This window comes from Phyllobates terribilis, unplaced genomic scaffold (genome assembly GCF_046119375.1).
Source record: "Phyllobates terribilis strain yellow unplaced genomic scaffold, ASM4611937v1 Scaffold_3__8_contigs__length_932513732, whole genome shotgun sequence".
Lineage (NCBI taxonomy): Eukaryota > Metazoa > Chordata > Amphibia > Anura > Dendrobatidae > Phyllobates > Phyllobates terribilis.
The window spans coordinates 261,040,570-261,066,228 of record NW_027362763.1 but is presented as its reverse complement, the minus strand read 5'-3'; the positions used below and the strand labels follow the sequence as shown (position 1 = coordinate 261,066,228).

Below are 25,659 nucleotides of genomic sequence, written 5' to 3'. Positions count from 1 at the left end.
ACTGCTTAAAAGGCGCTACTATCACCGGACCATGACTGGTCTGCAGAGTGTGAACTAGGAATGCAGTGAAGTCCACACCTTCTTGTAGTGGTTAAGGGTGAAGTACAGGGGATTCCTTAGACTCTTCGCATTTGGACACTGTGGTCTTGTGCCATCTGCAGTCAAGTCTTTTCAAGCAGAAACACCTCATGCATGTTACTTTTTGTTTTTCCACACTAACAAAAATACGTGGAAGAAAATGCACAATGTATGCTATAGGCGTGTATTATTTTTTTTAAGTCAATAAGAAATGTATTGAGGAAGTATTTAATGTGGATTTTGTGTCACGGGTGTGTCAGAGGTGACAGACAGTCGCCCTGCAGTTGGTTGCAGGAGATCTCTTCGTTTGGCATTACAGACATCTTCGTAAAGGCTGTCTCTAGGACCCAGCGGCTACCTTCCTCTGACTAACACCCTGCCTGGGTGTATAAATACCTGCTGTGTTTCAGAGGGAGGTGCCGGCGATATTCATTAGTAGTTGTGAAGGCTTTAGCAAGAGCAGTACCTTGTCCTCTCTGGAGCTTAAGGACGTGTGCGCATTTGTCTGTATTCGTCTAAAGCTAAGCAATTTCCCCCTGTTTGTCTACCCTTGTTGTCTATACTGTTTAGTAGAGATCGACTAGTGCTCATCTCCTCCCTTCCCTAGCCTTAGCCATACGCCAGGGAAAGACAGGGCGAGGCACACGTGCGGCGATTGGTGAAGAGCCAATAGAGGGACGTTAGGGGAGACAGGGTGACGCTAGATCAGCCTAGGAGGTCTCCACTTTCCCCCTTTCCCTAGTGTCTGGGCTCCCTTTTCCTCTACCCTTGGTGTTGCCCAAAGTCTTTCCCACACCTTGCGTGACATTTTGAAGGAGGATCCACTTTATGGATATGGTTTGTATCCATGTAAAAACATGTACAAACCATAGGGATCTGTTCCTTCTTTAAACTCCTAGTAAATACAGTAGCTAAACTGTGCTGTACCTGAGGTAGACGAGCTGCAGGATACATGGGAAAATGCCCTACAGGCACTCTACTGATCTCTTTTGAGCTCCAAGCTGGACAGTCTCTGAAGGCTTTTAATTACAGGTATTGTGCCAACTTAACCTACAAAGAGGCGACCATTTCACATCTGCAATCCTGTTTTTGGGTGTGCATGTTCTACCACATTGTGGTTGAATTCTTCGTTCCTAACACTGTCTACTTAAGTTACAAAGTAGTTAAAGTAGATTGAACCATCTCAACCATAGTAGAAATTTGGTCGACTGAAGAGTTGTAAGGCAGACATGACTTTTCCATGTGGAAAAGTTCAAAACTATAGTATGATCCATTCTACTGATAATGTTGTTTATGGGGTGATTGTAGGCTAGACTTATTAACAAGGCTGCCCACATAGCTTTGCCACATACAGTTCTAGAATACAAGGAAATGCCGACACCGTGTTTAAGAGAACCTGTCAAATGAAACAAACACGCTATTAACCTGCAGATATAGGGTTAATCTGCAGGTTAATAGCGTTTTGATCCTGCCCGGCGACCGCAGTTAAAGCCTCGCTGCTGGGAGGAAATTAACTTTATTCCTCCAGGCAGGATTGGGGTTTCAGTTACAGAGGCGGATCCAGCACAGGTTCAATCATTGCTCTATGTTTAGAGAAAGACGGCTGTAACCGCGTCTCCGGAACTGATTGTCAGCAGCTCATCAATAGATTTGGCTGTCAGTCAGTACTGGGGGTGCGGTTACAGCCGCTGCTCTCTATGCACAGAAAAAAAAACCAAGCAATGTGAACTGAGGTCTAAGATGGTAGACATGCAAGAAATAGGAGCATGTTCACACTAGCAAAAAGAAGCAAAACCTACAAAAGACAAAAATATATCTCATACCCTACCATCATTATATATAAATGTAAAGCAAAGTTGCATAATAAATATAGGGTACTTAGTGAACTATTTTTGATCAAAAAAAGTATACAAGCCGTCCCACCAGCGGCAAGGTGACCCTAAATTGGGACGGTACCTATACTGCCTATATTAAAAACCTTACTGTATATCAAAGTTGAAGTAATGCATATAAAAGGGTAGACAAATAGGACCAGGTCCCAACTCCAGACCACCCAGGCCCGTGGTAAGCTACATATATACTAATCAGCTCAACAAAGGGGATGCCACACCCTTAAATTGCACAGAATGCAAACAAGACAAAAAACCAAGCAATGTGAACTGAGGTCTAAGATGGTAGACATGCAAGAAATAGGAGCATGTTCACACTAGCAAAAAGAAGCAAAACCTACAAAAGACAAAAATATATCTCATACCCTACCATCATTATATATAAATGTAAAGCAAAGTTGCATAATAAATATAGGGTACTTAGTGAACTATTTTTGATCAAAAAAAGTATACAAGCCGTCCCACCAGCGGCAAGGTGACCCTAAATTGGGACGGTACCTATACTGCCTATATTAAAAACCTTACTGTATATCAAAGTTGAAGTAATGCATATAAAAGGGTAGACAAATAGGACCGGGTCCCAACTCCAGACCACCCAGGCCCGTGGTAAGCTACATATATACTAATCAGCTCAACAAAGGGGACGGCTTGTATACTTTTTTTGATCAAAAATAGTTCACTAAGTACCCTATATTTATTATGCAACTTTGCTTTACATTTATATATAATGATGGTAGGGTATGAGATATATTTTTGTCTTTTGTAGGTTTTGTCTCTATGCACAGAGCGGTGACTGAACCTGAGGCGGCGCCACCCCTGTATCTGAAACCCAAACCCTGCCTGGGGGAATAAACTTAATTTCCTCCCGGTAGCGGGCTCTACGTGCGGGCGTTGGCAGGTTCAGAATGCGATTAACCCCATATCTGCAAGATAATAGTGTTTTTTCACGTGACAGGTTTCCTTTAAAACGGCAATACCTGTAAGGTAAGTTTTCTAAACCCTCCAATATTGCCAGGATTGTCCAACTGTTTGATGCAAATAAGGGACCTGCCAACTACCCACATGTATGTTGGATTTCAGCATGCCTAATCTCTTGCTCCTGCATGAGAAATGGCTCATTCCTCGCCCCTTTTAAGTTAGACGCGCTCCCATCAAAATTTTTTTCCTCTTTAATTTATTGCAGTCTTCATATTCTATAGCACTGTGTACTTACAATTGCTCATTTTGCCTTTCTACCCAGCTAATTCTTCTCTTTTCCATTAGTTAAAAACTGAGTAGCTGAATCCTTCTAAGCTCTATGTAGAAACAAAGTCAAATTTTCCCTGGATGAGTCCTCTCCTTCTTAAACTCCTGAACCGGCTGCTACCCCCCCCCCCCCCTTTCCAGTGACTGATGACTCATGCAGGGAAAAGAGTCCTTCTGTTTCTTCATTGAGCTTTGAAGTATTCAGCTAGTCAGTTTTTAACTAATGGAAAACAGAAGAATTAGCTGGGTAGAAGGGCAAAATGAGCAATTGTAAGTACACAATGTTATATAATATGATGATTGCAATATAGATAAACATTTTGATGTGAGTGCTTCTTTTAAAGGGTATCTGTCACCCCCTGGGAGATATCAGGCCTCTACTATGGGCATACAGGTTATAGAAAAGTAAATCTATACTTACCTGTATGGCCCATGGTAGAGGTTTGATTGCAGAGAAAAGTGTTTATATCCACTGTTTTCCACAGGCTTGGCGTCCAGGGGACACCAAGAAATCCCTGCCTAACTGTTTATTATTCCCCGAAATCCTCACCTATATGCTTAATTATCATATTCTCCCCTTCACGTTACAGGGCCCTGTGATGTGCACTGTGCGCCCTGACTTCCTGGGCATGCTCACATAGAGCGCGCTTTGCTTCATCCCGGCCCCGTCTCTCTGTGCACTGCAACGCAGGTGTCTATTGCGCAGGCACCGGGGGGTCACTGTCACTTCCCAGCGCCTGCGCAAGTGACCCCCCCCCCCCGGCGCCTGCGCAATAAAGTGACAGTGACCCCCCCCGGTGCCTGCGCAATAGTAACCTGGGGCGCAGTGCACAGAGAGACGGGGCCGGGATGAAGCAAAGCGTGCTCTATATGAGCATGCCTAGGAAGTCCGGGCCCTGTAATGTGCAGGGGAGGGGGGAATATGATAATTAAGCATATAGGTGAGGATTTCGGGGAATAATAAACAGGCAGGGATTTCTTGGCGCCCCCGGACGCCAAGTATGTGGAAAACAGAGTGGATAAAAACACTTATCTCTGCCATCATACCTCTGCTATGGGCCATACAGGTGAGTATAGATTTACTTTTCTATAACCTGTATGCCCATAGTAGAGGTCTGATATCGCCCAGGGGTGACAGATTCCCTTTAATGTGCACATTCACCTCAGTCGAGCATGCATGTTTATTATGGAGTCAGCAGAAAATGACAATTGCATGTGTGTTGCCAACTGCAGCGGTGAATATTTCTCACTTTATGGGAAAAGTCAGTGGGAGGAGTAAGTTTATTAAGACTGGTATCAATAAAAAGGTCATCAGAGTTTAAAGTTAAATATGTCAAATTTATTAAGACACACAAGACTTTTAATAAATTTGGAGCAACTCTTACGGTCCATGTATCAGAAGATCAAATCTACTCCAGCCACGGGCTAATTTGAGCTGTAGATTATGTGTAAATTATAGTTAAATTGTCAGCCTGCATGTGACCAAGACCCCATTAAACTAAGCCCCACCAATTTATATTTAAAGGGAATTTGTCACCAGTTTTTTTTTTTTCTACATAACATGAGAGCAGCATAATATAAGGGCAGAGACACATATTCTAGTGATGCATCACTTACTGGGCTGCTTGCTGCAGTTTTGATAAAATCACTGTTTTCTCTGTTGCAGATTTACCAGTTCACTAAATGCAGAGCTCTGTATATAACCCCGCCCACACTGTTGACAGGCAGCATTCTGTGTACACTGTGCCTAGGCAGAAAGCTGCAAATCGGTGGAGGGAGGTGTTACACAGAGGAGGACTATGCAACACGAGGCAACTATTCTTCTAGTGATAATCTCCTGCTGGTAAAACACAAATTTTATTGAAACTAAAATAAGCAGCCCAGTAAGTGACACAACACTGGAATCAGGGTCTCTGCTGCTCTCAGATCAAATAGCGGAAACCTGTGATCAAGTGTTCATAGAAACGTTCGTTTTATGATAGTTTTGTAGTCTAACCTGGCTGACAATCGCCCAAGGAATGAGCAAAACACTCATTGATTGGGTGAAATAATCTTTCATTTGCACAAAAGATTATCGTTCTCAGCAACACATCGTCCTGTGTAAACAGAACCTGTCCTGCCGATAACAATGGCAGCCTATGTGTGCTGAATGATGGATTACTGATCCTCCAGTGCGCATCTGAATCCGGGTTGACCTGTGTAAACAGATGAAAGACCGCCAACTAGCACACGTGTCAGTCGGCCGTAGTTTGACACTACACGTTGCACAGTGTAAGTAGCCTTTACAAGGGTTGTCTCTTTGATTAGTGGAAATTGTTGATTTCCCCAAACCAGGGGAGGAGTCCTGAGGAGATAATTTGCATATTCCCACTGCATTTTGGGGTAAGTGAAGAGTCTCCGCGAGCTCAAAGAACACTGGATTTTGGCTGTTGGAGCTGAAAAGAGGACATCGGTAAACCAGGGGAGGAGTCCTGAGGAGATAATTTGCATATTCCCACTGCATTTTGGGGTAAGTGAAGAGTCTCCGCGAGCTCAAAGAACACTGGATTTTGAAGCTTTTTTTTTTTTTTAAGCTTTTTTCACTGTTTTCAGAACATTAACAGGAAGAACATGGAAGAGTCCAGGAGCCATTTGGTGAGCTGCATATCCTGCTACATGTTCACAGACTTGCCAGTGGAAAAGCCAAACTTCACATGCCAGAAATGCAAGCTTGTGTCCCTGTTGGAGGAAAAGTTGCGAAATCTAGAAGAGAGGTTAACTACCTTGAAAATCATTAAGGAAGGTGAAGAGTTCTTAGACAGAGCAGAATTATCTCTTCATGATTCAGAAAGAGAAGAAATTCGAACTGCACCTGAGGAAACAGAGGAATGGAAGCATGTGACCCACAGAAGCAGGAGGATCGAGAGGCAGTCAGCACCCATACTGCTCAGGAACCAGTACCAGGCTCTCACGCAGGAGAACCATGAAGAAATACAGCAAAATAAGACTTTGCCAGCAATGAATAACCTTGTAAGCCCTCAGAATCCTCCTGGATGGAGAAAGAAGAATGTTGTGAAGAAAAAACGGAGAGTGGTGGTTATGGGGGATTCCCTGTTAAGAGGAACAGAGGCCGCTATCTGCAGACCAGACATAACCTCAAGAGAAATGTGCTGTCTTCCAGGAGCAAAAATTTAAAGATGTGTCTGACAGGATATCAAGACTCTTCAGACCTACAGATCACTACCCATTCCTGCTAATACATGTGGGGACAAATGACACCACAAGAAAGGACCTGGAAACCATCTGCAGTGACTTTGAAGACTTAGGCAAGAAAGTGAAAGAATTGGGAGCGCAGGTGGTCTTCTCATCCATCATCCCAGTGGATGGCCATGGAACAATGAGGTGGAATAAGATTCTACAGGTGAACAACTGGCTACGTCGATGGTGCCGTCAACAAGGATTTGGATTTCTGGATCACGGAATGAATTACCTATGCGATGGACTACTTGCTAGAGATGGGGTGCACCTTACGAAGACTGGAAAACATGTATTTGTAAGTCGCCTTGCTACACTCATCAGGAGAGCCTTAAACTAGAACAATGTGGGAAGGGAAGCAAAAGGCCAGAAAAAGCCATACAGCTGACAAATACTATTGAGATCTCTGCTACTGGAAGTGGAAAGGAAGAACAAAGACAAAACTATTTAAATAATAAAAATATGGGAGGAAGAGAAACCAATCACAAACTAAAATGTTTTTATACAAATGCACAAAGCATGGGCAACAAACAAGGAGAATTGGAACTACTAATGCAGGAAAAGGAATATAATGTCATTGGAATCACTGAGACTTGGTGGGACGATACTCATGATTGGAATAAAAGGCTAAAAGGATACAACTTATTTGCAAGAAACAGACTTGATAAACGAGGAGGAGGTGTCGCATTGTATGTTAGAAAAGCGTATATCTGCACAGAGATTGAAGCTTCAGAGACTGGGAGTTCTGTGGAAACTGTTTGGGTAAGAATACAAGGAGAGAACAACGGAAAGGACACCATTGTAGGCATTTACTACAGGCCACCTGGGCAAGCTGAAGATATGGATGAACTCTTTATGTATCAAATGACCAAGTTCTCCAAAAAATATGACGTAGTGGTCATGGGAGATTTCAACTATCCAGACATTTGTTGGGAATCTCTCTCAAGTAAAACTAACAGGTCAAGCAAATTCTTATCCTCTCTTGCTGACAACTTTATCTTCCAAAAGGTAGGGGAGAAAACAAGGGGATCTGCTACTTTGGATCTAATCCTTATAAACAGGGAGGAAATGGTTGAGGAGGTAAAGGTGGCTGGGACGCTAGGAGGCAGCGATCATGCTATTATAGAATTTTGGATAACTAGAGGAGGAAGACATGTGAAGACTCAAACTTCAAGGTTAGATTTTAGAAAGGCAGATTTTAAGAGACTCAGAAAGAGAATAGGAGGGATCCAATGGCTGGATGTCCTTAAGGACAAAAATGTCCAGGAAGGATGGGAAATTTTTAAAAATGAGATTCTCAAAGCACAATCGTTAACAATCCCGAAAAGTAGGAAGAATGGGAAGCATTTAAGGAAACCAGGATGGATGAACACAGAACTTAAACACATGCTAAAAAGAAAGAAAGAAATGTTTATTAAATGGAAAGAGGGAGGCATATCTAAAGAAGATTATAATGCAGTCTGCAGATCCTGCAGGGCACGTATCAGGTTAGCTAAAGCTGACAATGAATTAAGGCTTGCAAGAGATGTCAAAAGCAATAAAAAAGGATTTTGGGGGTATGTCAAAAGTAAAAGAAAAGTCAAAGATGCTATAGGATTTTTACAGGATGAAAATGGAGAAATGGTAAGAGAGGATGTTGAGAAGGCCGAACTTTTTAATTCCTATTTTGCATCTGTTTTCTCTCAGAAAGAAAATGTAACATCAACTGATCTTCACTGTCCTTTTAGAGGAATAGAGGAATCCAAGTTATCTGTAAACAGAAAGATTGTGAGGGAATATTTAGCTAACATAAATGAGTTCAAGTCTCCAGGTCCAGATGAATTACACCCCAGAGTACTGAAGGAGATCATAGAAGAAATTTTAGAACCACTCTCCATAATCTTTGAAAATTCTTGGAGAACAGGAGAAGTCCCAGAAGACTGGAGAAGAGCAAATGTTCCTATCTTCAAAAAGGGGAAGAAGGTGGACCCAGGGAACTATAGGCCGGTGAGTCTGACTTCTATACCAGGAAAGATCTTTGAACAAATTATTAAACAACATGTATGCAAGTACATGGATAAGAATGAAGTGATTAACCAGAGTCAGCATGGGTTTGTAACTAACAAGTCATGTCAGACTAACTTAATTTCCTTCTATGACAGAATCACTGACTGGGTGGATCAGGGAAATGCTGTAGATATAGTATATCTTGACTTCAGCAAAGCATTTGACAAAGTATCTCACACCATCCTTATTGAAAAAATGACCAAGTATGCAATGGACCAGGCAACTGTTAGGTGGATTCATAACTGGCTTAGTGATCGGACTCAAAGGGTGGTTGTAAATGGCTTCACATCCAGTTGGATGAATGTCTCAAGTGGGGTACCACAGGGCTCCGTCCTGGGACCTGTATTGTTCAACATCTTTATCAATGATTTAGATGAAGGAATTGAGGGTAAACTGATTAAATTTGCTGATGACACAAAGCTAGGAGGGATAGCTAATACTAGAGAAGAGAGAGAGAGGATTCAAAAAGACCTAAATAAACTGGAGCAGTGGGCAGCAACCAACAGAATGGTTTTTAACAGGGAAAAATGCAAAGTACTACATCTGGGCAATAAAAATGAAAAAAGCATATACAGAATGGGAGGGATAGAGCTAAGCAACAGTACATGTGAAAAAGACTTAGGTATACTAATAGATCATAGACTGAACATGAGTCAACAGTGTGATGCAGCAGCAAAAAAGGCAAATACAATTCTGGGATGTATTAACAGAAGCATACAGTCTAGATCACGTGAAGTCATTATCGGTCTTTACTCCTCTTTGGTCAGACCTCATCTGGAATACTGTGTACAGTTTTGGGCACCACATTTTAAAAAAGACATAGACAAACTGGAGCAAGTTCAGAGAAGAGCGACCAGAATGGTGACTGGTCTGCAAACCATGTCCTATGAGGAACGGTTGCAGGATTTGGGAATGTTTAGCTTGCAAAAAAGAAGACTGAGAGGAGACTTAATAGCTGTCTACAAATATGTCAAGGGCTGTCACATTGTAGAAGGATCATCTTTATTCTCATTTGCACAAGGAAAGACTAGAAGCAATGGGATGAAACTAAATGGGAGGAGACACAGATTAGATATTAGAAAAAACTTTTTGACAGTTAGGGTGATTAATGAGTGGAACAGGCTGCCACGAGAGGTGGTGAGTTCCCCTTCAATGGACGTCTTCAAACAGAGGCTGGACAGACATCTGTCTGAGATGATTTAGTGAATCCTGCTTTGAGCAGGGGGTTGGACCAGATGACCCAGGAGGTCCCTTCCAACTCTACCATTCTATGATTCTATGATGACTTCACAGTTTACAACATCTATTGTTATGGTTAAATGTATGAAATCTTGAGAATTTGCTCAATTAATGGGCTCCTGTATTTCTCTCCTAGTACATTTTATAAAGGTCTGCTTTAAAGTATTTTCGCTGCTAAGAATATGACCAGAAAATTCACATCTTATGGAAGTGCTGGCAAATGGGGAGTGATCTTTTTTTAAAGAGTCTGTATTTAATGGACTGCCTTGGTAGGGGTACTGTTCTGTATATTTGAAAAATCCTGCTTGTCCTCACAGAGTTGTTGCCAGCTATCACTTTGGGTTGGGTAATTGGATTTTGCAAGGCCCTATTATGACTTATTTTTGTAAGGCACCATAATGAGGCTGCCATGGAGGTTTCCGATTCTAACCCATGGAGATTTATTTTTTCCATACCCTAAAAATTCTTATCCCCAAGAAACTCTAGTGGAGAATAGTTGTGTATACAAGGAGTCTGCCCTACAGGCTTTATACAGAAGCCTTTCCATACCGCTGGTTTCAGTAGTTTTTTGGTGGAACAGGTCTACTATGAGCGGTCTTAATGTTGCCATAGACATTAGATATGTTCGGCTGACCGCCATCTCTCCTGGTATCCACATAGACGTGTGTGATTGGTTTGGGTGAGCTTTGATGTGTTCTGTAAAGTTATAGGGGAATAAGCCATGGCTAGATGACTCTGGTGATTGCTTATAACCCCTGAAAGCGAATGGACTGGGCATGTTGAAAACTGCCCGATCCTTCTCTCCTCCTTCATCTTCCATCAAGGAAATTCAAGGGACTCAGACAAAATCTGCTGGTTCAACAAACCCTAATCTAACATGTATAACCAGCTTTGTTGTGTTTTTGGGTATATTTATACTAATCACAGTAGCACAATGAATGTTGTTTAGAAAATTGGCATATAGCAAGAGATTTGCAAATGTAAATGTTGGCAGGAATAATGCAGGGTTGAGCATAATCGAGTGCAGTCCGACATCCTCGGAGAATTGGATGCGAGAGAATCTGATCACACTTAGATGACCGCAGCCTAAGGCTAGGGCTAGAAAACAACTCTGGCTGTGACACAGGTCGCGTGGCCAAATATTGTCCTATGTGCTGCTACGTTGCAGCATAATGCAGGATACTGCCACAAGCAAATCAGAACCAGTTGGGTTTTTTGCTACTTGCTTGTTGTGGTTGCAGTGCCTTGCCAGTAACGATGCGACCCCATTCACCTGCACTACACGGCGATGTAGCAGCGAAATAGAGCAATCTTTAGCTGCTTCACCCATGTTGCTGCCAAAGTTGTAATCTAGTCGCCCCAGCCTAAGTGAATCTCCTTTTGGAGTGGTGAGCTAGGCTTCTAAAGTCCAGTATTCTGCCTATTCCTAGAAGAACAACAATAAGAAGAAATAATGATATAGCATATCTTAAATATAACAATACGTAGCTCTATGATTTCAGTTGCTCACCATTAGGATTTCTCTTTCGCCAACTATGTGTTGAATTAATCTTATAAATCAATATTAAATCCTCTTAAAAAAAAAAAGCCAGCAGGGCACTAGAGCGAGCCCAGGGAGTCGGATCTAGAAGATAGAGTGACTGTCATGGGAATTGTGAGACCGGCTGTAAACTGAGAACAGATCCACCTGTTTCTTTTAACTACTTCAAGGCTTCAATTTCTCCTGACCTGGATTTCTATTCACCTGGTACAGGTGTCCTTCAATGTGAGCCCCAGGCTTCACCAACAGATTGTGAGACTCCTCCCTGGAGCAATAAGTAGATTAATCATTACCATAGACGGAGGTAATAGAGTGACTATTATTCTACTCATGCTTCTGGGAGAAATTCCCAACCAAACACCAATAATGAGGACTGAGGGTAGTTTTCCTAAATACATCACTTATTAATAGACCTTGCTTTGCCAGTAGCAGCTAAAATGTGTGTCTGCATCTGTGTAATGATCGTTTACCAGACAAACATTTGTTCAATATTTGGTCAACGATCAACCAATTTCTGTCTGTTTTGTATGGCCACACTAAATGGATCTCTAGCCGTCGTTATTCTTCTCCCTGGCCCACAAGGTCTAAAAATAAAAATGTTGACGCCCCTGCTGCTTTGTGACACTGCTCCTTAGCATTTCCCAGGTCCTCTGCTGGTCTCCTATTAAAGCAAGGACGGGAATGTGACCTCTGCAACCAAAGACAGAAACCCAATGCACAACTACCCTAAAATAAGTAAATAAACCGCAACAGTGCATGAAAATAATAAAGGGTATTTGGTTAACATAATTTTGATCAAAATAATGCGTAAGCCATCCCGCCTCGTCACGGCGACCCCCATGGGACAGTCACATTTTTGCCTGAGCTGGAAAGTCTATCCCACCTTGCTTCCATGTCTGTGTGTCCATCAGTGGTTCAGCCTCTCTGCCCTCATCTTACATGTATGATGTCACTTGACAAACGGTAAGGTTTTTAATATTAGAGTTAATACTGGGGGTCGCCGTGAAGAGTCGGGGTGGCTTGCCCATTATTTTGATCAAAATTATGTTAACTAAGTACCCTTTATTATTTTCATGCACTATTGCAGTTTATTTACTTATTTCAGGGTATTTGTGCATTGTGTTTGTGTCTGCTTTTTTCTGTCTAGTCGCCATGTGTGAACGTGCTCTTACATATATTGCACATGCACCAATTTACATTCCAGTTCAGATCTTCAATTATTTTGAAGTAGTAAGAAAAGATCGAAACAGTAGGAAGTAAGGCTGATTTTTCGATCCAGTTGAAAGGTCACACGTGTGCTGGTGATGGATCAACTGGATCTACAAAATTCTTAGTTCTATTTTATGCCTGATGAAGGACATTGAAGCACCTGAAATGTTGCTTCTGTAATTAATCTTGGAGGTGAATTAACAAAACAAAGAAAAGAGTTGTATATGCAGTGAACACCCCCCCCCCTAGCAGCACCAAATGCCACAGAGCAGGACCACCACAAAATGTAGCACAAAATAACTCCCTAGAAGCAGCATACAGATGTCACCATACACAACACTGCCCACATTTCCACTTCTCCAATGGCAGCGCATTGTCCCCGTAAATCAATCCTTCTCCAAATGCCATCTACTTTCACCTCCTTCACATTCATTCTTTACTGGCAGTAGCATTCTCCAAGAACCACTTATGCCCCTGGCAGGACCCCTGTCCCCGACTCATCTTATTAGTGGCGTGTGCCACTGTGCACCTCACCAGACATGCTATTCAAGTCTGTGACTGGAATAGCATTTCAGGAGTAAAAAATGCCAGCAATTTTATTGAAATTCTTATAACTACGCCCTGTCTCCTCCCAAGCACCGTCCATGTTGGCCAAAATGCTTTAAATTGGCCTGAAAACTGCAAAAGTCACACAATTTTTGCTGAACTTTGAAAACTCACAAAATTTTTGTGCATTGCCGAGTGGTTTATCCAAGTTTAGTGCTGTAAAAACTGATGAATTGTCCCCTTTTTGTGAAATTGAAGGAATAACACAGTAGATTAAAGATGATTGAGCTATATGCATCCAAATTATTATTTGTTACATGAATCCAAAGTATGGTTTGTGGATGAAGCTTTAATCATTGATATCTTATCTATCAAAAGAGGGCTTGTATTATACTTGAAAAACCTAGTAAAACGGTTTATAGGAAAAATAGACCATAGTGATCATTGGCTCAACAATTAGCATTTTGCTTTGTGTAGGGCTGTCAAATAGCTTATTTCTTCCCAATGCTCATAATAAAATACAAGTCTAATATTTGCAAAATTGCATTTAAACCCTTTTATACATGTGCTGTACAAGTGTAGAACGAGCTAAAAAGCTTGTAACAGAACTTCAATATGACGTTTCAAGGATGGAGCGAGACTGCCATCTACTGGCCAGAGACAGTCAAGCGGAACCAAAATACACAAAGGAAGTTGCAGGCAGGGGAGATTCAGAGGCTGGACCCAATCAGGTGACTTCCAGGAAGGAGTTCAGAGAGATAAGAGGCCAGCGCGCCAAACCTGAGGGGTCTTTGGCGCCAAGCAGCAGAGAGGAGCAGACGTGCTCCCTGCGTCCTGAGAAACCCCGTGTGACAGGCCAAATCCAGAGGCCTGAGAGGTGCCCCAGCCGGGCACCGGTAAAAGAGCTCCGGATCCCTCACAGTTGTGACTCGAGTGCTGTGCCTGCTGAGGATACTAGGAACCTGATCGCTGTGCTGAGTGAGTTCGCGGAACCCGACGTCGGCCGCCGACAGACGAGGCCTGGACCCCCCTATCCAAGGCTCGAGAGACTGCCCCCAACAGCCAAGCAGAGAGGAGCTGCATACGTGAGCAGGGCCGTCACTTCCACTGCTCACCCACGGTACCGGGGACAATTGGGTTTAAGTACTCAGGTTGGGAGGGGGACGGTTGGGGCTAAAGTAGCACAACGTGATTTAATTGAATTCATCCGTAAAGAGACTCACGGCCTAGCGGGAATAACCGGTGACCCCCGCTAGGGCCAAATTCACGGTTAAAGAACTTGTGTGGTGCTTCTCATGCTTGAGGGCATCACCTTACTTTAAGAGACTGCGCCTTACTTTAAGAGACTGCGCCTTACTTTAAGAGACTGCGCCTTACTTTAAGAGACTGCGCCTTATTTTAAGAGACTGCGCCTTATTTTGAGAAATTTCGTATTTTTCTGATATTTCAAACCACTGTTCATTACCCTTGTTGCTAATCCCTTGTTTCAGTATACCTGTTGTATAAAACTGTTTACAAACATTTCTGACTGTTCTCGCCTTGTGTCTCTGTGCGTTGCATTCCGGCACCTGCATTACACAAGTGAGGCTCCTCCATCCAAGACCTGTCCATCGGTGAAGCCTTGGTCTGTATGTGGCCGGGACTATAACTGCACAAGGCAGGGTGGTAGGTTTATCAGGTAATTAAACCATACAAGCTCCGAGCAGAGCAGCTTGTGTGTAATTGGCAGTATTAGATAGATCAGACCCTGCTAATTGATAGAGGTTGATCACATCATGGTAATCTGCTGGGAATTGATATCATTATGGAGATTTTGTAATCAGCCTTATGATGAAATGTTGCCAGATGATCATTACGTTATTTGCAAGGCCGGAGGAGATAAACTTGGACAGGGGTCTGTCCGTCCCATCCGATTCGTCTTTCACTTTAGAACAGACCCCTGGATGTCTAACCACTCAATGCACATTAATCCCCATTTATATGATGTGATTTTTCAGCCCTCCAATGAATGGATGTACGTCATAGTGACCCATGCAACCAGCCTTGCACTAAGCAGTACTAATGGGAAGCAAATACAATTGTGGCTACATTTCCATCTAGATATCTTTCCTACTGTTATGACCATTTTATCGATGGCACAATTGACCAAGTTAGTTACACTGGGCAGTTATCACTGATTAAACCAATCTTTTTTAATTGCCCTTTGTAAACTGGACTATAGGTTGTAGGCAGATTATGCCGGGAATGTGGGATTTGCGGACAACGATTCAATATCTGTGGCCCCATTTAAGATGGCCATGAGCATAAGATGTTATCTCCCCGACCTCCTTTACATGCATGCTTGCACTTCTTTATCCAAGAGGGACACGGGCTTCTTCTGTCAAACTCCAGCCTATCTACCGGGAAATCTAAGGATTGATCTTAATCCCTTCATAACCAGGCAGTTTGTTTTTTCCTCCCCTTTTTCCGAGAGTCATAACATTTTATTTATTTATTTTCTGTCAATAAAGCAATCAAGGTTAAGTTTTAACAGGACAGGTTGTAGTTTTGAATGACCCCATTCATTTTTACCAAATGTACTGGGAAATTGTATCAAAAAAAAAAAAAAAAAAAAAAAAAAAGGGAGAGTAAAGTGAAGTGGTGAAAAAACTTAGTCCACCATTTGTTTTTTGGGTTTTGTTTTACAACATTTAATGTGTGGTAAAAATAACCTGGTAACCAGGTCAGTACGATTACGGTGATATCAAACATGTAGAGGGATTTTTTTTATTATTGAAAAAGTAGCTAAACTTTTTTTAATGTGTTGTTTTTTTTTTTTTTTTGCACTTTCCATGTCTTCAAGTATTTGGGGGTCTGGTTACTAAGATTGATCTTTCAAAAGACAGCTAAAAAATGTGCAAGTCGTGAGGCAGTAGGAGCGGAGTATGGATACAGTAGCATGCCTATCCTTCTCTATGGTAGCCATACTCCACTCTGTGCTCACCAGAATTGCTGTAACATCTTGCCACTTTTGGTGTTCTCATGCCATTTTCATCCGGCTCTGACTGAGTAAGCGGAGCTGGGACGGAGAGAAAATTCATTACGAGCAGTGGTGTTTGCTACGCCACAAATCTTACTCCAGTCCTTGACTGAGATTTGTGGCGAGGTGCACGCCACCTTTCAGACACTCTTGATTCTTTAAGAAGCGTGCAACTCTGTATGATAAGGAGCGTCTGTCTCCAGCACACCCCCCTCATCAAGACTGGTGTAAAAACCTCTGGTCTTGATGAATCGGAGCCTATGACTTTCTATTGTATCTGTACTCCACTCTGTATGTGCGCGGGTGCCGGAGCTGAGCGTTTTTGTCTCACGAGTTGAACACTTTTCGGTTGTCTTTTTAAGTGAATGGTTTGACGTTTTTACTGGTAGTATTTTGGGGTACGCATAACCTTGGGTGAAAAAAAAAAAAAAAAAATCACATTTCTGATGTTTTGTGTTATTTTTTGTTTTGTTTTTTTTCTTCTTTACCATCCGAGTTAATTAATTTTTAGATTCTCACAGATGAGACTTTTACAGATCTGGCAATACCAAATTAGATTTATTTTTTTTTCAATTTTTTTTTTTTTTGGTCTCCTACTGCGGACTTAAACCTGCGATGGCTTGATCGCTTGTTCTAATTACTGCAATAACAGTGTTGTGGTTTATATTTAAAATCAGGGTCTCCTATGATGCCCAGGTTGTTGGTGTGCTTCATGGAAGCACCAATAAGGCAGCTATTGGGACCTTCAGCAGAACCTGGCTTACCATGGCAATCCATTGGCACCCTGGGTCCGCATTGCAGTGGGGGTATGATAGGTCATTTAAGGGCTTACCAGCAGCGATCGTAGATCAACTCTGATAGCGGCTGTTACTGCCAGATGACTGCTGTAAAACACAGCTGGTATCTGCTGGGTATTGTGCGGGCTCAGTGGCTTACCCTGCTCCATACATAGGCCCCCGGCGCAGATTTCTGCCTTGAATGGAATCCACAAATCTTACCTGAAGATCTGTCGTGTACATTTTGGAGACATGGACTCATTATACAGTTTCCTCTCATGCAGTCTATATGTTTTTTGCATAACTGAATGTTGCTGTAAGGCGTAGAGCTGTCTGATTTTTTTTAATAAAGTCTACAATCTGGTTTATGGTGTATCTTTCCTTTCAGAGGAGCCTGCAAGTGAATACAATACAAATGAAAAATGAGCTCCTGGAATCCGGAGAAGCCGCGTCCCTTGATGTACTGCAGACACTTCTTGGCTGACAATGGAACATTTCATGGTAAAGTCAGATCTTTCATCTTCTTATACGGTTTCTGTTGTGGAAAGAAGCAGCAAGAAAAAACGTCTGACTCTGAGCAGCTCCCTGCCCACAATAGTATGGTTATATTGCTCAATGAGACGTCAGAGAGACATTAAAGGTCCAAGGTAGTGGAAAAGCTGCAGAGTGGCAGCAGGACATGTAAGATAATGAAATAATGCATACTTACCCTGTGACTTTTGGGCTCCCAACGTCCATGATGCTGCCACTTGTGCTTCTTATTTTTAGGACTAAGAGGGTCACTGTATATTATTTAATTATTTTACATGTATATGTTTGATCAGGATCTTGAGCAACTGCTTTAAAGGGAATGTGTCTCCAGGATTTTGAAATCCTATGTTAGAGCAGCATGATGTAGGGGCAGAGACCCCGATTCCAGTGTCGTGTCACTTACTGGGCTACTTGCTGCAATTTTGATTAAAAATCTGCTGCATATCTCCCAGTTCTCTCCTGATCTCTGTAAAACCCCACCCACACCACTGATTGGCAGCTTTCTTTGTACACTGTGCATAGGCAGAAAACTGCCAGTCACTCGTGGGGGTGGGGTTGGACTACCTGGCAGCAGGTTTACTAGTGATAATCTCCTGCTGATAAACAGTGATTTTATAAAAACTACATTAAAGCAGCCCTGTAAGTGACACATCACTAGAATCAGGGTCTCTGTCTCTACATCATGGTGCTCTCAGAATAGGTAGCAAAAACCTGGTGAAAGATTCCCCTTTAGAACAATTCTTGTCCACGTAAATGCCACTTTGTATTACATGTTTCCAGTTCTGAGAACTTTTTATGAAACATTGAGAATTTTTAATTGATGAATCACAAAGATTTGTTTCCCAAATTTCAACAGACAAAATGTATCAGTTTATTTGGAAATTCCTCTACATTATGACTTCCATTTTTCCCATAATTCACATTTGTACTCGAGGTGAAATCTAGTACCATCTCGTAGAAAAGTTTTTTTAAAAAAAATAAAGCTGAGCATCTTCCCCTCCCATTAAAAGTTACAGGATATAAATAATAATAATCTTTATTTTTATATAGCGCTAACATATTCCGCAGCGCTTTATATACATTATTGTCGCTGTCCCCATCAGGGCTCACAATCTAGATTCCCTATCAGTATGTCTTTGGAGTGTGGGAGGAAACCGGAGAACCCGGAGGAAACCCACGCAAACATGCGGAGAACATACAGACTCCTTGCAGATGTTGTCTGTGGTGGGATTTGAACCCAGGACCCCAGCACTGCAAGGCACCAGTGCTAACCACTGAGCCACCATGCCGCCCCCATATAAAGTTAATGGACATTTCTGAATGAGACAAAAATCATGTTCAGCATTTGCAAAACAGATTGTGGGTATTGAGAATTGTTATCACTACTGTATGCATGTGTACAGGCTTTAAAGATCCCTATGACAAGCAGCAGGTGGCAGTACAGGCGCATCAATAGCACGGGGGGCCCACAACATCACTCATACATTATTACTGTTCACGTTCAGAATCGAAGATTAAAAAATGAGCAAATACCCTGCAGATAAGTAAATGAATAGTAATAGTACTTGTAAATAACATAGGGTACTTAGCTGACACTATATTGGATCAAAAGAGCGTAAAAGCCATCACACAGCAATAAGGATATATGCAGGGAGGGGGAATGGAATATCAGCTCACCAGTGGTTCACCTCACTGTGTCAGCAGACCTCAGAATAGATGGGGACAGAGCAGGACCCAGACCCGACTATTAAGACATCTGCATGTGGAAACCTATACAAGCAGAATGCCACGCCCCTGCTTGTCCAAAGTTTTGTACTTCAGTTTTGTTCACTTTAAGTAGTAAAAATCATATACAGGTGCTTCTCACTAAATTAGAATATCATCAAAAAGTTAATTTATTTCAGTTCTTCAATACAAAAAGTGAAACTCCTATATTATATAGAGTCATTACAAACAGAGTGATCTATTTCAAGTGTTTATTTCTGTTAATGTTGATGATTATGGCTTACAGCCAATGAAAACACAAAAGTCATTATCTCAGTAAATTAGAATACTTTATAACAACAGCTTGAAAAATGATTTCATAATCCGAAATGTTGGCCTACTGAAATGTATGTTCAGTAAATGCACTCAATACTTGGTGAGGCTCCTTTTGCATCAATTACTGCACCAATGCGGCGTGGCATGGAGGCGATCAGCCTGTGGCACTGCTGAGGTGTTATGGAAGCTCAGGTTTCTTTGATAGCAGCCTTCAGCTCGTCTGCATTGTTGGGTCTGGTGTCTCATCTTCCTCTTGACAATACCCCATAGATTCTCTATGGGGTTAAGGTCAGGCGAGTTTTCTGGACAATCAAGCACAGTGATACTGTTGTTTGTAAACCAGGTATTGGTACTTTTGGCAGTGTGGACAGGTGTCAAGTCCTGCTGGAGAATGACATTTCCATCTCCAAAAAGCTTGTCGGAAGAGGGAAGCATGAAGTGCTCTAAAATTTCCTGGTAGACGACTGCGCTGACTTTGGTCTTGATAACACACAGTGGACCTACACCAGCAGATGACATGGCTCCCCAAACCATCACTGATTGTGGAAACTTCACACTAGACCTCAAGCAGCTTGGATTGTGGCCTCTCCACTCTTCCTCCAGACTCTGGGACCTTGATTTCCAAATGAAAATTTCAACTCTGGGACCTTGTGGAGTGTGTCAATGACTTCCTTCTGGACATTTGTCAAGTCAGCAGTCTTCCTCATGATTGTGGAGCCTACTGAAACAGACTAAGGGACCTTTTTAAACACTTAGGAAGCCTTTGCAGGTGTTTTTTGTTAATTTTTCCAATTTACTGAGATAATGACTTTTGTGTTTTCATTGGCTGTAAGCCATAATCATCAACATTAACAGAAATAAACACTCAAAATCGATCACACTCTCTTTGTAACGACTCTATTTCAGTTCTTCAATATAAAAAGTGAAACTCATTATATAAAGTAACTTTTTGATGATATTCTAATTTAGTGAGATGCACCTGTATTACGTGTCACAACTGTAAGAGACCACAGGCTCAAAAAGGCTGCCTTAAACAGACATGGCACAAACCACTCAGTCTGGCAGATTCCAGAGATACCTCAACCTTCACCCGTTAACCCCTATACCAGGATATGGTCTTGAAATTCAGTGGTCCCCATTGTATCCACGGAAGGGCTGCCGTACGAAGGAGCCAAGCAGGGTCAGAACCAAGAGGTCACTTCAGGAACAGAATCGTAAGAAAAGACGCCGTGGTTAGAAAAAAGGAGGAATCAGGAAAGCAGTGGAAGCAAGGACTAGTGCACAAGACAGGTAGCAAAACTGGCAGTGGAAGTCAGAGACCCAGGGGTTTAAAGCAGACAGCCCAGCCCAGAGCTCTCAGAAAGGAGTAATCAAAAAACAGATAATTAACCCCATAACTCCCTGATCTAGCAGCACCAAGAGTACCAGGAATATAACAGGTCTAAAGCTGTCACGCATCATCCACAACAAATATATACATAATGCGATTAATGAATACATGCGCTCCAATATTGCTGTAAATGTGAATAACATAAGGTACTTAGTTAGCGTTTTTTTTATCTAAGAGCGCAAAAGCCATCCAACCACATCAAGATTTACCTAAATATGGATGGTCCCTAACCACTAAATGTTTTACCTCTCCATGTGCCAAACCAGCCACCTTATATGAAGGGGGAGTGAAAAGGAAACCAGGCGTAGCAATTAAAACATTGTGTGAGAAGGATGGGTGGATGCTGAGTCCTGGAGGGGGCTAAAACCCCCAATTTGTACTACAAAAAAGAAAAATATAGTGTCCACACACCTTAAATATTAAATGAATGTACAGGTGCACAAATATGCTGTGTAGCCAAAATACAAACACAATACATCAGCACGCTGCAATTAATGATTTAATGAATACTTGAACTCTAATATTGCTGTAAACGTTAAAAACGTAAAGTACATCCTTGACTTGGTTGGATGGCTTTTGCGCTCATTTATCAAAAATCGCTAACTGAGTACCTTACGTTTTTAACGATTACAGAAATATTGGAATTCAGGTAATCATTAATCACAGTGTGCTGATGCATCTTGTAGGTATATGCTTGTATATTGGGCACATAGCGTATTTGTTCACTATATGTGTATATATACGCTGTGTGCAGAATTATTAGGCAAATGAGGATTTTGATCACTTTGATACTTTTTATACATATTGTCCTACTCCAAGCTGCATAGGCTTGAGAGCCAACTACCAATTAAGTAAATACTCTGTAATGAGGAGGGGTGTTGTCTAATGACATAAACACCCTATATAAGGTGTGCTTAATTATTAGGCAACTTCCTTTCCTTTGGCAAAATGGGTCAGAAGAGAGATTTGACGGGCTCTGAAAAGTCCAAAATTGTGAGATGTCTTGAAATTTCCAAACTTTTGAAGCATGATCACCGAACAATCAAGCATTTCATGGCAAATAGCCAACAGGGTCGCAAGAAGCGTGTTGGCCAAAAAAGGCACAAAATAACTGCCCATGAATTGAGGAAAATCAAGCGTGAAGCTGCCAAGATGCCATTCGCCACCAGTTTTGCCATATTTCAGAGCTGCAACGTTACTGGAGTATCAAAAAGCACAAGGTGTGCGATACTCGGGGACATGGCCAAGGTAAGGAATGCAGAAAAACGACCACCTTTGAACAAGAAACCTAAGATAAAACGTCAAGAATGGGCCAAGAAATATCTTACGACTGATTTTTCAAAGGTTTTTGGGCTGATGAAATGAGAGTGACTCTTGATGGGCCAGAGGCTGGATCAGTAAAGGGCAGAGAGCTCCACTCCGATTCAGATGCCAGCAAGGTGGCGGTGGGGTACTGGTATGGGTTGGTATCATCAAAGATGAACTTGTGGGACCTTTTCGGGTGCAGGATGGAGTGAAGTTCAACTCCCAGACCTACTGCCAGTTTCTGGAAGACAACTTCTTCAAGCAGTGGTACAGGAAAAAGTCTGTATCGTTCAAGAAAAGTATGATTTTCATGCAGGACAATGGTCCATCACATGCATCCAACTACTCCACAGCGTGGCTGGCCAGTAAAGGTCTAAAAGAAGAAAAAATAATGACATGGCCCCCTTGTTCACCTGATCTGAACCCCATAGAGAACCTGTGGTCCGTCATAAAATGTGAGATCTACAGGGAGGGAAAACAGTACACCTCTCGGAACAGTGTCTGGGAGGCTGTGGTCGCTGCTGCACGCAATGTTGATCAAAAACAGATCAAGCAACTGACAGAATCTATGGATGGAAGGCTGTTGAGTGTCATCATAAAGAAAGGTGGCTATATTGATCACTAATTCTTTTGGTTTTTGTTTTTGCATGTCAGAAATGTTTATTTCTAAATTTTGTGCACTGATATTGGTTTACCTGGTGAAAATAAACAAGTGAGATGGGATTATATTTGGTTTTTATTAAGTTGCCTAATAATTCTGCGCAGTAATAGTTACCTGCACAAACAGATATCCTCCTAAGATAGCCAAATCTAAAAAAACCCCACTCCAACTTCCAAAAATATTAAGCTTGGATATTTGAGTCTTTTGGGTTGATTGAGAACATAGTTGTTGATCAATAATAAAAATAATCCTCTAAAATACAACTTGCCTAATAATTCTGCACACAGTGTATGTGTACATACATACATACATACCGTATTTTTCTGACTATAAGACGCACCCCAAATTTTGGGGTGGAATATAGGAGAAAAAATATTTTTTATAAGATGGGGGTCCGTCTTATAGTCTGAATAGCTATCTTACCTGGGGGGCGGTGGAGCGAGAGTCACAGGAGGCAGGGTCCTTCAGGAAGTTGGTGCTACAGCAGTGTGGAGTTGTGGTGGTGGAGCAGGATCGCAGGGCCCTCCGTTCCCTCCCTTAGGAACCTGGCGGCTGCAACAGAAGAGGTGAGATGGCTGAGGCCCGGTGCCTGGGGCCATTGCCTGGCTGGGGGCCTGTGAGAGGCGTGGCAGGCGGTATGCGCTGCCATCTTCCTGAAGCTGTGATCTACAGGAAAATGGCCGCCAGAGCTACCCGTCTGCGCATGCATCGACTCGAGCTGCCATTTTCCTGTAGATCACCGCTTCAAGAAGATGGCTGTGCACACCGAAAAGCCACGCCGCTCTGCTCTGCATCACCGGCCCACAGCATCTCACCTCTACTGCCGCCGCCGTGTTCCTGAAGGAGGGAGGGAACGGAGGGCCCTGCTTTCCCGCTCCACCACCACGGCAAATATCAGGTAAGCTCTGCGTTCGGACCATAACACGTATCCCTCATTTCCCTCCCACATTTAGGGGAAAAAAAAGTGTCTTATCGTCTGAAAAATATGATGTGTGTGTGTGTGTGTGTGTGTGTGTGTGTATATATAATATACAGGGCGGTCCAAAAGTAGGTGGACAGAAAGTGTAATAAGGTTATGAAGGGGGAGATTTATCAAACATGTTGTAAAGTGAAACTGGCTCAGTTGCCCTTAGCAACCAATCAGATTCCACTTTTTCATTCCTCACAGACTCTTTGGAAAATGAAAGGTGGAATCTGATTGGTTGCTAAGGGCAACTGAGCCAGTTTCACAGATCTAGTTTTCACAGATGGATCTCCCCCCAAATCTGTTTTCTTTTCAGATAACACATAATGGCAAACAATTTAAATACAGATCAAAGAAAATGGACTTTAACAGAGTATTGGAAATCTCAAAATGCTGAAACCGTTAGAGCAAATTGGGTTGAAACATTTGATACTCAAGCCCCAAAGAGACAAACCATTTACTGTGTTAGTGACAAATTCAATGCCACTGACTCAATCCTTAATGCTCCAAAAACTGGTCGACCCAAAACAGTCTGTACAAAAGATAATAAACAACTTGTTGCTGAAACATTTGTTCAGAGTCCAAAAAAGTCACCAGAAGAGCCTCTTTGGAATTGGGAATTTCACGAGCTTCTATCATGCGAATCCTGGAATCTATTGGGTGGAAAGCTTATCGTCCACGTCTAATTCATGGTTTATTGGAGGATGATCCAGACAGACTGCTGCAATTTAGTGTTTGATAAATCTCCCCCTTCATAACCTTATTACACTTTCTGTCCACCTACTTTCGGACCACCCTGTATTATGATCTATAGCCATGTCTTGTAAGAACTAATTCAGTTTTAAACAAATGAAATCCCTAGTTGCCTATTTTCAAAATAATCATCTAGGAGATATATGCTGAAGAGTTATATTTTTTTTCCTATTTTACCCCATCCCCTGGAACAAAACATCCCCTGGTCCATTTACAGCACCATTACCAGTACCAGACTGGCTCTAATACGCAGTCATCACAGCTCTACTTTAGTAGCCTTGAGGCTTCCAAAAAGAAGGGAAGACCTCCTGGACCTTCCGGAAGTGTCGGCAAATCTCCCTGGCCCTGTCAAATCCTTATGAAATTTCCCAGGAAGTATTGCTTTGTAAGATTTCTTCCCTTTTGTGGTTGGTCTGAAGAAGGCTTTGTATGGCACTCGCCTGCAGATTGGCCAGTATGAGAACAGTGCCAGCAGAAATCACATGTAAACAATGCCAGCCGAGTGTTCACCCTGCCCAGCATGGAAAATGCCAAAATAATACTCTCCATTTCTCTCCGCCCCCTTCCCCTTATATAATTATAAGAGAAAATTATGGATGCCTGTGACTACCACAAAGATGAGACACATTACTCTCAGGACGGCCAACATCCAGAAATTTCGAGACAGGCTGTAAAATAGGGCCCTTTTTTCCACTGTCCATGAAAAAAAGAATTTGTTGCGTCCATGTTTTATTTTCTGCTGGAGAAACTTGCACAGTTTATTATGACTGTGATTATCATTATTTGATAGTTCGTCGTGAATGCAACTTATGTATTATATTCTATCTCTATTTGCTATTTACGTATTATAATATCAGTACTCTCCGTAATAGATGTAAATCGCTGAAAGATGTCAGTACAATTGTTCACTGGGAGCCGGCACGCTGCACATTCTGTGAGCTGGCTGTCAATTTGACAAGCTTCCTCAGAGAACGACCGACTCCTAGTCCGGGAGGCGGCAGAATGCAGCCGCCGGGGTAGACACCTCGGACCGCCGCATTAGGCGGCCCGACTGTCACCCCCCCCCCCCTCTCCCTGCTGACTGCACCCGGAGCAGATGCCTTGCCTGTCCTCCCCTAAATACACCTCTGTTGCCAGAGCTACAGTGGAATGGTTTAGTTCAAAGCATATTCATGTGTTTGAATGGCCCAGTCA

General features: G+C 42.3%; 1 protein-coding gene across 1 annotated transcript in view; it reads left to right on the top strand.

Annotated features, from left to right (window-relative positions):
- Positions 1 to 25,659, top strand: part of PLCH1 (phospholipase C eta 1) — a 367,659-nt gene that overhangs the window by 22,741 nt on the left and 319,259 nt on the right. Inside the window, exon 2 of the mRNA XM_073674758.1 lies at positions 17,210 to 17,322. Within this exon, the coding sequence (XP_073530859.1) occupies positions 17,244 to 17,322 (79 nt within the window). The 5' untranslated portion in view covers positions 17,210 to 17,243. The remainder of the gene's footprint in view (positions 1 to 17,209; positions 17,323 to 25,659) is intronic.